Genomic DNA, 13,161 nt, shown 5'->3' with positions numbered 1-13,161 from the left:
GCTTGATTTGAAATTAAATGTTTCTTAAGCAAGTTTTCAGTCAGGCTATTAATAAGCATTCTGCAGACTGGTGACATATATGAGGTGTGATCAAAATATATATAGTGAATGTTTAAATTAAAAAAAAAAATTACAGTAAAAGACACATTGCCCTCAAAATATTCCCCCTCATTTATCCTGTCATTCTTGCCACTTTCTGAAGCAGTTCTGGAAGTCCTTTTTCATGAGTCTCTTTACTTTATCCTCCATCATGACAGCGCTCCATGTCACACATCGCTTCTGGTATGGCAATTTCTGTCAAATAAAAATATTACAGGGGCGGCCGGATGGCTCTGTTGGTTAGATTGTGAGCTCTTAACAACAAGGTTGCCAGTTAGATTCCCATATGGGCCAGTGAGCTGCACCCTCCACAACTAGATTGAAGACAATGAGCTGCCGCTGAGCTGCCGGTGAGGCAGCTGGATGGCTCAACTGGTTAGAGCACAAGCTCTCAACAAGGTTGTTGGTTCAATTCCCACATGGGATGGGGGGCTGCGCCCCTTGTAACTAAGATTGAAAATGGTGACTGGACTTGGAGCGGAGCTGTGCCCTCCACAACTAGATTGAAGGACAACAACTGATGAGTCCTGGAAAAGCACACTGTTTCTCAATATTCCCCAATTAAAAAAAAATTAAAGTGTGTGCATGTATGTTGTATACTTCATATAGCTAAAAAAAAAAAAAATTACGGTGTGTCGTCATTTACCTTATTCACCGGATCTGGCACCTTGCGACTTCTGGCTCTTCCCCAAAGTCAAAATGACCATGAAAAGAAAATGTTTTGAATTGATTCTGTATATCTAAATAGCCACGACAGTGCAACTAAAGACACTCACAAAAGAGGACTTCCAGAACTGCTTCAGAAAATGGCAAGAACGATGGGAAAAGTGTGTCTGAAGCGAGGGGGAGGATTTTGAGGGGGATTAATAGCAATGTGTCTTTTACTGTAATAACTTTTTAAATTTAAACATTCACCGTACTTTTAGATCACATCTCCTACTAGAAACATTGGAATATTGGGGATCTGTGAATGGCTGTCAACTTGAATTTGTATATATTTTCTCATCACTAAAAATACTATGGTCTGGTTTGCAGAGGAAGACAATTGCCTGTAAAATAACAATGTTATTAAATGTTTCTGTGAGTCAATTTCTATGTATGCAAAATTAATTAGAGATCTAAACAGATGCTTGGATAATTAATACCAGTGAAAATCAAAGACTGTTACCTAAAACAACCAATTGAGATACTTTTTTCTAGAGTCTTCTAGCTATTTGTATCCTTTCTCCAACTCAGTTTTCTTGTCTAGGCAGAGTTTCTCTCAGAAAATTGATCAAATAGAAGAAAATTCTTATGTTAAGATAATCGAGAATTTGAAAGACAAAAACATAACTCCACACAACTCCAATATGTTAGCGTTGAAACCTGCAACTTATAAATTAACACTACGCCGTTTTTTAAAAATATGAGAAATAGACACTAGAATCAAGAAACAACCCTAAATCCAACTGAGGAAAGAAAAATCACTTCCCTATGAAAGAAAGCATTCCACAGTTATCATTTCCTTCTACTCCTGAGTTTGCAGCCACACAGATAGTTCCAAAACTAGGAAACATTGTGCTCCTTAGCTTTCTATCTTCTAGTCATTTTGTGAAACATCCAAACCAATACCATTCTCTTGAATTGTAGTTTCTTTCTGCATAACAACGTCACCAATTCCTTTACCAATTCAAGAAGATAAAAGCAAAACAAATACAGTTTTCTGGGAGATTCTAGCTTACCTATAGTGGATGTCACCTTGTCGCATCACTCTCTGCTTTGTTGCTGTCTCAGTTCTTTTCAAAATGCCCACAGGGCTCCTGACATGACCTAAGAGTGTACTGCACACTTGGATAAGGTAAAAGAAAATAAAAAGAGAAAGGTGCCCAGGGGCATTTGTACCAGGACATAGAGCTCATTGGTCAGTGCCCCACCCCCCATCCCCCACCCCGGCTGTGTGGGACATAGGAACAGAGCATTCAACCATGCAAGGTAAATAGCAACCGACCTAGTGCCTGGTACAACTACCAAAAGGCCACTGCAGCACAAAGCCGCGAGGGGAGAATATTTACTCCAGCACTCCTCTACTTCACAGATAAGAAACCTGAAGTTGAGACACAAATTCATAATAAAAAAGAAAAAAAAAAGAAAAAGGAAATGTGATCCAGGAGATGTTCTATGGAGTTTGTTTTAAACTATGTCAGAATACTTTTGTAGAGGATGATGGAAAAATTAAAAACAAGACAGAAAGGGAAGAGACCTGAGAGGGGATCTGATTCATTCATCTCACCTAATAGATGAAAACCCAGACCCAGAGGGTTAAAGCCCCGTCCACGTACTGTGGCCGCACAGTGCAGGAGACCTACTGATTTTCGTCACCACACCCTGCCCCTTCTCAATTATCTGAAATTTGTCCCTTTACAGTTTTGCAGGCTCTATCTTGCTGCTTCTCCAGGCTAGCAAGTTCTTCTCTTTCCCTTTGGTTGTATTTCAAACAATGCACTGAGCGTGGCAACTGAATTATTACAGTCATTCTATGGGCAATTTAAAACTGGCTTGGGTTAAAATGGCAAACTTCACACTCGTCATAAGAAACTGTAAAGAGATGCAGCAATTCAATCTGGCTCACATAATAATAGCAATAAAGAAGAAATTGAACATTCTTTTTTCTCTCTTGCAACAAGCTAAAAACAATTTACTTGAGGATTTTCTTATTAATCCTCACAGAAGAGCTGCAGCCATTCTGCTCACTGGGAACCTCAGCCACAAAGGTCATAAAGAAGGTGTGTACAGGTTCGCAGGCTGAATCACACTGAGTTCTGAACCTCAGTTTACTTATCCTTTAAATGGGAGGAGCTGGGCAAGGTGGTCTCAAAAATGCTTTCACTTTCACTTAGAGAAGCTCTAAGTGACTCTACAGAGATCTCAGTCTGCAGCTTAGGTTTTCTCACTCTGGATACTCTAAGTCTTCCTTAAGTCTTCCCTAAGGCTCTGTAATTTTTACTGTTCTTCTAGATCTTTCCTGTTTCCAACTTGACGTTTTCTTCTTCTTTTTCCTCAGAGGAACAAGAAAGTCAGCAAGGTCCTTTCTATGTCAGGGAGTGGCCAACCAATAAGTGTAGAAAGAATGAAGCAGTAAATGGACAATGACCTTATTTATATCCCTGGTGAAATCTTAGTGGTTGTTCGGGACATTTTAAGTTTTTTTTCATAACTCACCTTTACTCCTGCCCTTTTAAGCAGCTCACCTTCGAGTCTCTCAGACAAACCATCCATCATGAGTTCTTTCAATGTTCTTCCTTCAAAATCTTTCTGTTCTTAATTTAAACTGTCCTTACCTCCCATCCCAATAATGCTATATCCCCACCTCAGAGGAAGAACAGAGCCTTTGTCATCCAAAAGCAACCTTCCACTGTGGCCTTAATCCAATGCCCGATTCTTTTAAGTCAGTGGTTCTCGCATAACTGGATGCATATTAGAATCACCTGGGAGAACTAATAAATAATACAGGTGTCTTTCCTACCCAAAACAATTCAATCAGAATCTCTGCAGATCAGGACTACCGTGTTTCCCCCGAAATAAGACCTAGCTGGACAATCAGCTCTAATGCATCTTTTGGAGCAAAAATTAATACAAGACCCAGTATTATATTATATTATATTATATTATATTATATTATATTATATTATATTGTATTGTATTGTATTGTATTGTATTGTATTGTATTGTATTGTATTGTATTAATTATATTATATTACATATAATATAATATAAAATATATTATATTATATTCCTGGTCTTGTATAATAGTAAAATAAGACTGGGTCTTATATTAATTTTTGCTCCAAAGGACACATTAGAATTGATTGTCAAGCTAGGTCTTATTTTTGGGGAAACACAGTAGGCATTGGTGTTATTATAAGGGTCTTAGGGGAGTCTAATGTTCAGCAAGCATTGATAACCAGTGCTCTGGGGTCTTGAAGCATTAATTAACCTTTGTTTATTCTTCAGCTTTAATCCATTTTACTGGCTCCTTCTGGTCAATCAACAAATGTGCTTAGCCTTCTGTTGTCTTAATAAAACACCTTCCCTTGTTCCTCAAGCTATGATTCCATGCATCACCCTCCCTCTCACTTTACCTTCTGCTCCCAGTCAGTACTGGAATGGCTTTCTTTGAGGTCACCACATGGCCAACAAGGTCCCTCTGTCTTCATCCTCCCTAGGCTCTCTGCAGGGCCTGACATTTCTAATTACCATTGCCACTATGAAATTCCCTCTTCCTTTGGCTTCTGTGATTCTGCATTCTTTTGGTTTCTTTCACAGGTCCCCAAAATTTCCTTTAAAATTATATCTCTATGAGTACTGGAGTATAGAAGCTTCTTGCAGTTTAATCCCAGTTGCTCTTAAATTCTTGATTTATTCTCTCCCTCAAAGTAATCGCCTAAGTTTAAATGATCACATGCATGAAAATGACTCTGAAGCCTTCATCCCTTTCCTGAGTTGCAAGCTACACCTCAACGGGATATATCTTCATCTGGATGTCCTTCCTTCACCTCAAATTCAACATGTTCCAAACCAAACTCATGCTTTTCCATCAGTTCCACTCCTTCTCTGTAGACTCCGACCACCAGTCTTCCCAGTTCTCTGAACTTAAAAACTCTGGGTTTCTGTCACTTTTCTCTCTTTTATTCATTTGCCATGTCCCATGAATCTCCAAGTTGTATCTATGTCACCTTTGCAATTTTTAAGACATCTATTTCCTCCTCACTTCTAATTCTTATTCAAACCTTGTTTTATATATACATAAATAAACATATATATATATATATATATATATATATATATATATATATATATATATAATTTTTCAATTACAGTTGACATACAATATTATATTATTATGTTAGTTTCAGGTAAGGAACATAATGATTAGACTTTATATAACTAACAAAGTGATCACCCTGATAAATCTAGCACCCATCTGACACCATACATAATTATTATAGTATTATTAACTATATTCCCCATGCTATACCTTGCATCCCTATGACTATTGTATACCTATCAACATGTACTTCTTAATTCCTTCCCCTTTTTCACCCATCCCCCCAATTTCCCTCCCATCTGGCAACCATCAAAATGTTCTCTGTATCTATGAGTTTGTTTCTGTTTTGTTAGTTTATTTTGCTTTTTAGATTCCACATATATGTGAAATCATATGCTATTTATCTTTCTCTGACTTATTTCACTTAGCATAATACCTCCTAGGTCCATCCACGTTGTTGCAGATGGCAAGATTTCATTCTTTTTTTATGGCTGAGTAATGTTCCACTGTATATATGTACCACTTCTTTATCTATTCATCTATGGATGGATACTTAAGTTGCTTCCATATCTTGGCTATTGTAAATAATGCTTCAATGAACATACGGATGCGTCTTTTTGAATTAGTGCTTTGGGTTTCTTTGGATAAATATCCAGAAGTGAAATTACTGGGTCCTTCTTTGTCTCTTGTTACAGACTTTGTTTTAAAGTCTATTTTGTCTGATATAGGTATTGCTACTTTAGATTTTTTGTTTGTTTCCATTTTCTTTCTCTTGAAATATGTTTTTCCATCCCTTTACTTTCAGTATGTTTGTCTTCTGATCTGACGTGAGTCTCTTGTAGGCAGCATATGGAAGGGTCTTTTTTTCTTATTGATTCAGCCACACTTTGTCTTTTAATTGGAGCATTTCATCCCTTTAAATTTAAAGTAATTGTTGATAGATATGTAGTTATTGCCATTTTATTATTTATCTTTATGTTCTTTTCTCTTCCTCCTCTGTCTCCTCCTCCCCCTTCTCCTCCTCCTTTTCCTCCTCCTCCTCCTCTTTCTTCTTCTTCTCAAAAAAGTCCCTTTAACATTTCTTATAATACTAGTTTGGTGGTGATGGACTCCTTTAGTTTTTCCTTGTCTGGGAAGCTCTTTAGCTCTTCTCCGATTCTAAATGATAGTTTTGCTGGGTAGAGTAATCTTCATTATAGGTCCTTGCTTTTCAAAACTTTGAACATTTGATGCATATGGCTTTTGGCCTGCAAAGCTTCTGTTGAGAAATCAGCTGATAGTCTTATGGGAGCTCCCTTATAGGTAACTAACTGCTTTTTCCTTGCTGCTTTTAAGATTCTCTTTTTAACTGGTGGCATTTTAATTATGATGTGTCTTGGTGTGGGCTTCTTTGGGTTCATCTTGATTGGGACCCTGTACACTTTCTGGGCTTGTATATCTGTTTCCTTAACCAGGTTAGGGAAGTTTTCTATCATTATTTCTTTCAATAGGTTTTCAATTCCTTGCTTTCTCTCTTCTCCTCTGGTACCCCAATGATGCAAATATTGGTACACTTGATGTTGTCCAAGAGGACCCTTAATTCTAAATTTTTTTTGGCTTTTTTTTTTCTTTTTGCTGCTCTGATTGGGTGTTTTCTGCTACCTTGTCTTCCAAATTGCTGATGTGATCCTCTGCTTCATCTACGTGGTACAGTCTGCCTGGTCACCCGATCCAGGTATTCTAGGTATGTCACTTGTGGGTTGTGTGTACCCTCCTATTGTACTGAGCCTTGATTACTGCTGGCACATCAATAGGAGGGACTGACTCTCAGTCTGATTGGTTGTGAGGAGTGGCCATGACTACAGTGCAGGAGATGTTGTGCAGGGGCTGATGGTAAAGAACAGGATTCACTTCAGTGGGGCTCTGGTGCCTGCCCAGTCTGCTTTTTAGATGTGTCATTTGTGGAGGTGATTGGGTGGTGCTCTGGTATGTTCTGGAGCTGGCTACCAGATGTGTTGGTTCTGGGGCTTCTTGGGAGGAGCTCTAGTTTGGGCCAAGGTCGGAGTCCCTTGGTATAAGCTACAAAGTGATCCTCAGATGGTTGTCACTTGCTGTCTTGGAGGTGCATGGGAGAGGCTAAGCTTTGAACTGAGGCTGGCTGCCATTACTGCCAGGCTTGGGTCTGCTTAGTAAGAGGTATAGTGCATGTGGAGACCAGACACTGCTAATTTGGGGTTTGTGAACCCTTGAGGGGGTTTTCAGTTGCAATGTATGAGGATATTTTAGTAATGTGCCAGCTCCTCTGGTCTGTCAGTCCATCATTTCCATCGTCTCCCTTTTCATTCTGAAGGCATTATCCTTAAGAAATCCCAGTTAAAATGACAAGAATCTTGGACTTGGTCATATGTTCTTATCAGCTAGCTGGTGTGGAAGAATTTGTTTCACAGCCTCATGAGGTTCTCTCTAGACAACTCCTATCCATGATAAAGTCACTTTCAGAGGGAAGGGAGCTATGTCATTTACACAACACCTGTATGCTTTGGGGAACCCACCAGTACAATACTTTCTTTTGAATACTAATCAATATTAGTTTGCAAGAAATTTGAGGACAATGGGACATGTCTTGTAATCTTAAAAATCTTCATATCCTACAAGGTTACAGACTTAGACTCTAAAGTATACTTATTTCATAGAAACAGTGTGAATTTCAGTTCTTTATTCTTAAGAAAAATAAAAATCACAGGTGCTGTCTTTTGAAAGGGAACCAGCAATTGATTGTTAAAAAGAATCGAATTAAATTGATTTTACATTGGGTATTTGTTCTGTATTAGAGACAAAGGAAAGAATTATCTTTTCTAATAAGATTCTAGGTGATTCTGATAAGAGAACACACATTTTCTTTTTAAACATAAAGGTTTATATACTCTATACTCTCATTGTAATTTTAAGTTCTATTCTAAAACAACTGATGAAGAACCGGCATGGTGTTTTGGTACCAACTGTAGTTTCAGGATTTGACTCTGATAAATATTTCAGGTTTGAATTCTTATTAGAAGTTCCTTCAAAGTTACCTATAACCATATGCTCTGAAAGTTATTATTTTAAAGACAGTGCTTTGGAATTTCTTAGCAATGGTGATTAAGAGTATAGACTCTGGAATCAGGATTGGATTACCTGAGATTGAATCAAGGTCTTAATACTTGTTAACTGTGTAACTTTGAACAAGTTGTTGGACCTCTCTGTGCCTCAGTGTCCTTATCTGAAGAATAAATATTATAAAAACCCATTCATAAATTTGTCATCTGGGTAAGATCCATAACATAGTGTCTGACTCAAGGATAAGTAATCAAGAAACGTTAGAGATTAATTTTATGAGTTTTTGATAAAACAGTTTTGCTGTGGTATATTCCTTGTCAATGATTTCTTCCAATAATCTACTCTCTCTTCTCTGTCAACATTTATTCCCTTTCAAGTTTCTATTTTCAGGAAAACCAATTTGTACAATCTCCTAGTACCACTAAGAATCTCTAGAGCTGACCAGAGAATGCTCAGTGCTGGGTGGCCTTCTTGTCTTTGGCCATAAACTGTCACTTTCTGTCTCTGGGGCACATTTCCTATCATTTCTTGCATTCAAGTAGCTTGCATGTATCTGCTTTTTAATTTTGTTTTCAACAGACAATCTTAAAAGTCTATGTTGGCCAATGCCTAGTTAATATTTCATAATTTTTTTCATCAAATCTTGTAAAAACACATCCAGACCAAGACTAGCCCCAAACCAGATTTTTTTCTTCTTTTTTTCTAGCATGGTGCCAGATGGCACGTAGGTAGGATAATAAAGGAAATCTTTTTCCTTCCTCACATTTTATATACCTATCATAAATCTTAACTGACTTTAGATGAAAAGCAATTTGGAAGATCAAGTTTTAGGTGAAGGTTCAGTTTGAACTTCATTTTAATGTTTTATTAAAATTGATTTGCTTCTGTGAATATAAATTAATTCAATATCATTTTAGAAGAAGCTTGTTGACAAGCAGTGATAAAAATCCAGCCAATTTAACACTTTGGCACAGGGCATTTTTTCCCCCTGCTTATCTTTATTGAAGAACTACCAATATGAAACCCTTAGCTCTTATTATTTCCTTGAAATATGGATAACATCAAACTCTGCACTACCTAGCAAAGAAGAAAGAAATCTAAACACTATTAAGGGTGCTGTCAGAATTGACTATGGTAGTTATTCACAAATCTAGCAGACCACTGAGGCTTAAAATGTGTAACTTATTAGGTCATTGCTTTTGAATACAAATTATAATAATTTCAGGATAATAGAGTATTTGAATTTCTGTAATTTAAGGAAAGGCAAAATCAAGAATAATTATTATATTTGCTTGAGTTAAATAGTTTACTAAAACAAACAAACAAACAAACAAACAAACAAAAAACCCAGAACAACACAGAACTTGGAAATAGAAGGACCTGGGTCTAAATTCTACCTAGATTGAGGAAAGGTGATTTTATAGGAAAGCAGCCCATACACTACACTGATGAGGTCAAAGCCGATTTGGGGAATGGGATGGGAAAGAGATAAAGTTTATGATGCCACTGATACATACTGAATTATGGAAAGCATTAGGTGAATAGAATTGGGACATAATTTATACTTTATCTGAAAGAGGTTATCAACCTGAATTATCTTAGAGATTGGTGGCAGAAGAATAGAATCAGTTTTTGGTTTTGTTATTCAAGAGATAAGACTGCAGAAAAGTAGAAAACCAATTTGATGCTATGTTAAGGGAAAACGTGATATCTATTACAAAACATTTTGCTTATTTGCCTAACCCTCCTTTCTCTTTCACAACTTCTCAGCGTGGAAACTTGTGGAGGGAAAGCCGATAAATCATTTTTCCACAGTTACCATTGAGAATCATATCTGTAAACCTTGGTCAACATCTGAATGGGGGCCAGCACCATGCATTAGGGGTTTACTTAGTGGGCAAGGAAAGAGCAGAGATAAATGTCAATCCACAGGAAAGCAGATTCCCTGGGTCACCTGCCCTCAAGACATTTGTGCATGAATCATATGCTCCCCTCTGTTTCCTGGAGCTCTGCACAGGTCTCATAGTCCAGGCCTGCACACTTGGGGCCCGTGCACATTGGTACATGGGTAGGAAAGGTGTCATATGACCCACAGGTGTCAAATGCAATACTTGAAAATTTGGGAGTTAGGCTGGCTCCAAACTGAACCTCAGCTTTGCCACCTAAAAGTTGTGTTACTTTGGGCAAGCTCATCTCTCTTTATGAGCCTCAGTTTTTTCAAGTGTACCTGCACTCATTTCCTGGGGATGTTCTGCGCTGTAAATTAGAGAATGTATATCAAATGCTGAGGACAATGCCTTGCACCTACTAAGGGTTCACAAGCTACTGCTGCTATAAAGTACAACAACATCTGCAAAGAGTTCCTTTAATGGTGTGCATCATTATGGACATTGTAAAAGTTTTGTTAAACCTTATCAAAAACACACAGCTATTCTCTCTAGGAATATCTGTGAAGTAGGTTCCACACATAGAAGTGGTGGGTTCATAACTAAGTGAGGCAGTGTGACCTGGGATTTAAAAATGGAGGAATTAGTCAGAAGGCTGGGTCTGCCATTACTTGCTGTGAGACTTGGGGCAGGTAGTTTCAATGTCTTCGAACTTCAGTTTCCCCGTCTGTAGGCACTGTGATGATGGCTACCACACAGAGTTGTGGGACTCATAAGAGATGAAGTCAGTGTCAATTCCATGTGTAACATGCAAAGTAAGGTAATATGCTATTTCATCAACTACCAAGAGGCCCTCACAGTCAGTCTCTTAAAAGAAAGAATATATCATTCCTGTGTGCTTACTGGCTCTATGTCAGCTGCCCTTACTCCTGCTTTCCTTTTGGGGAAAAAATTGTTTGAAAGAATGACTTGCTTCCTCACCATCTACTCAGTCTTTTAATGCTATTGAACTTAATTTTGACGCTTAAGCTTGTTTTGGAAAATGATCTCCCATTTAACCATTGAATTAGTAAAATCCAAAAGCACTAAATCCAAAGCCCTTCCTCTCTGAACTCTCTGTGACATTGACATGATTACCCACACTAATAGCAGCAATGGGTGCCGTTTCCTGAGGGCAACTATGTGCTGCACTGTGCTCCCACCCCATGTACATGATCGTATTGGACTTACACATACTTCTAAGTGACAGGTATTGTGGCCCCATTTTATGGAGAAGGAAACTGAGGCACAGAGATGTTAATGAACTTACTCAATGTAACATAACTGCCATGTAAGTGGCCAGAGAGAGAGAGATGGGGACGGGGAGAGCTTGTTAGAGAGATTGTAACCTTGCTAATACTGGTGCTTCTTGGAGAGCTGTCCTTTTCTTAGCTTCTATTTGTAATTGTTCTCTGTTCATTAAAATACCCAAAGCACTGTGTACCTTTCTTATGGCATTTGTCTCATTCTTAACTTCTGGAACTTGATATGATTCCTGAGTAATTTGTAACCATCTCGAGAACCTCCTTTAGCATAATGCCTTGTTGGCACAAATTATTGTTTTTAACAAAGGGAGCATTTGACAAAGAATCTTTCTGCGGACTGATAAATCTGAAGAGTTAACACTAAGAAAGAACATAAAAACACCAATTCCTTCTCAGCTCATATACCTTTATAACCACTATAACAGCAACCTTCTCAAGGTAAGAGTTTCCTTTGGGTTAATTGGTCGAGAGGCTTTTTCATAATATCACAGGAGTAGAGAAAGATAGCTGAAGAGACAAAATGTGCATACTTTCCTTAGAAGTTGCATTTGAAAATATCATTGCTATGCTGATTAATGACAAAGAATCCCAACCAAGGTGGAGTGTATCCTTTAGATAAACTCAGGGTAAGGTAATGCTCAGGAGAGAAATTTGAGCAAGTTTGCATGATGCCCAGATGAACCATAAACAAGAGACAACCAGAGTTGTTACTTTTCTTGCTGACCTTTATTTAACAGAACTGTCTCATTAGAAAACAGCTTACTTTAGCTTACTATTAAAATTGTTTGTTCACCTGCTTTGAAAAAGGCACAGACAAGCAAGGGTAAGCACTGTGGTGCATTAATAGTTTGCCTACGTGGTGTTTGTGCAATTCTCTCTACTGATCTCTTCAGGCCAATAGTGAGAACATTATTATGGTTATATAATATATACGTATATTTTTCATATAATATAATATATATTTATCTTATTTATATGTTTCATAGGCAAGTTCTGATGTGTGAAGGAGGTGCAAAGCATAGTATGGTACACAACAATATTTTAAAGGAAAATGTACCAAAATATAGAGGTCTGCTAGGAATAATAAAATTTCCATTTTCGTAGGTGAAAATAATTGAATATAGGCAATTTCATATGGATCAACTTTTTATAAAGCGCTCAACTTATACTGACCAAAATCTAATAGTGTGAGTGACATTACCTCCCTTAGCAAATAGAGGTGAAGCTCAGAGAAGTTAGATGATGATTTGTCCAAGGACATGCACTAGATGGATTCTGAACCCAGGTCAAGTTTCTTTCTATTCCATAAATCTGTCTTTTTATAAAATATAGTTCCTCTCTTTATTATATTTGTAAGTAGAAGAAGAAAAGAGAAAACGATGTATGTGTATTACTACGTGATATGCAAATAGCAAAAGGTCAAACCTGCTGAGAGAGTTCAGAGCCTGAAGAGGTCCCTTCTAACCTGGAGGGCAAGAAATGTAAAGGAAAAGGAAAAATGCTATGTGGATGAAAGAATGTTTTACCCAGGAGAGGCCATTGGAGAGTCGGTAGGAGTTTGACGGTCGAAAATGAAAAGGGAGAGAGACCTTTTCTGGATGTTTGATATGCATTAGGCCAAGGGAAGGGGGGCGAGTAGTATAGCTCAGATGGAAACGGAGAGAGAAGGGAGAGGTAAAGATTAGGCTGGAAATTTGTCTGGACAACTGATCTTGGAGGATTGTGATATCCAGTCCTGGGAAACTATTTGCTTGATTAAGGAGAGAGCTCCTGAAGGGCTGTGATTAGGGAAGTTCCATGATCAAGGTCATGTTTTGGACTTATTCATTAGGAAGGTCTATGTAGAAGAACACAGAGGCAAGAAGAGATTAGAGCAGGGTTGTTGTTGTTTTTTCCCCCAAAAGTTATGTATGATAGATCTACCTAAGGTACTTTTTTAATTTCCAGATCTTACCAAAAAAGATTCTGATTAAACAGAAGCCACATGAATCAA

The 13,161-nt window shown here is 37.8% G+C and overlaps 1 protein-coding gene across 5 annotated transcripts in view; it reads right to left on the bottom strand.

Moving 5' to 3' along the window:
• Positions 1-13,161, bottom strand: part of KCNMB2 (potassium calcium-activated channel subfamily M regulatory beta subunit 2) — a 225,924-nt gene that overhangs the window by 200,276 nt on the left and 12,487 nt on the right. The window contains exon 1 of one of the 5 annotated variants that reach the window (XM_074328150.2): positions 1,821-1,913. The exons of the other annotated variants lie outside the window; for them this stretch is intronic. Within the exon in view, the coding sequence (XP_074184251.1) occupies positions 1,821-1,846 (26 nt within the window). The 5' untranslated portion in view covers positions 1,847-1,913. Of the gene's footprint in view, positions 1-1,820; positions 1,914-13,161 lie in introns of those variants that run through there. 5 annotated transcript variants of the gene reach the window in all.

This window comes from Rhinolophus sinicus, chromosome 17, assembly GCF_057876585.1.
Source record: "Rhinolophus sinicus isolate RSI-liver-muscle chromosome 17, RSI-T2T, whole genome shotgun sequence".
NCBI lineage: Eukaryota > Metazoa > Chordata > Mammalia > Chiroptera > Rhinolophidae > Rhinolophus > Rhinolophus sinicus.
Note: the sequence above shows the minus strand (reverse complement) of the source record. Positions and strands in the feature narration are given on the sequence as shown.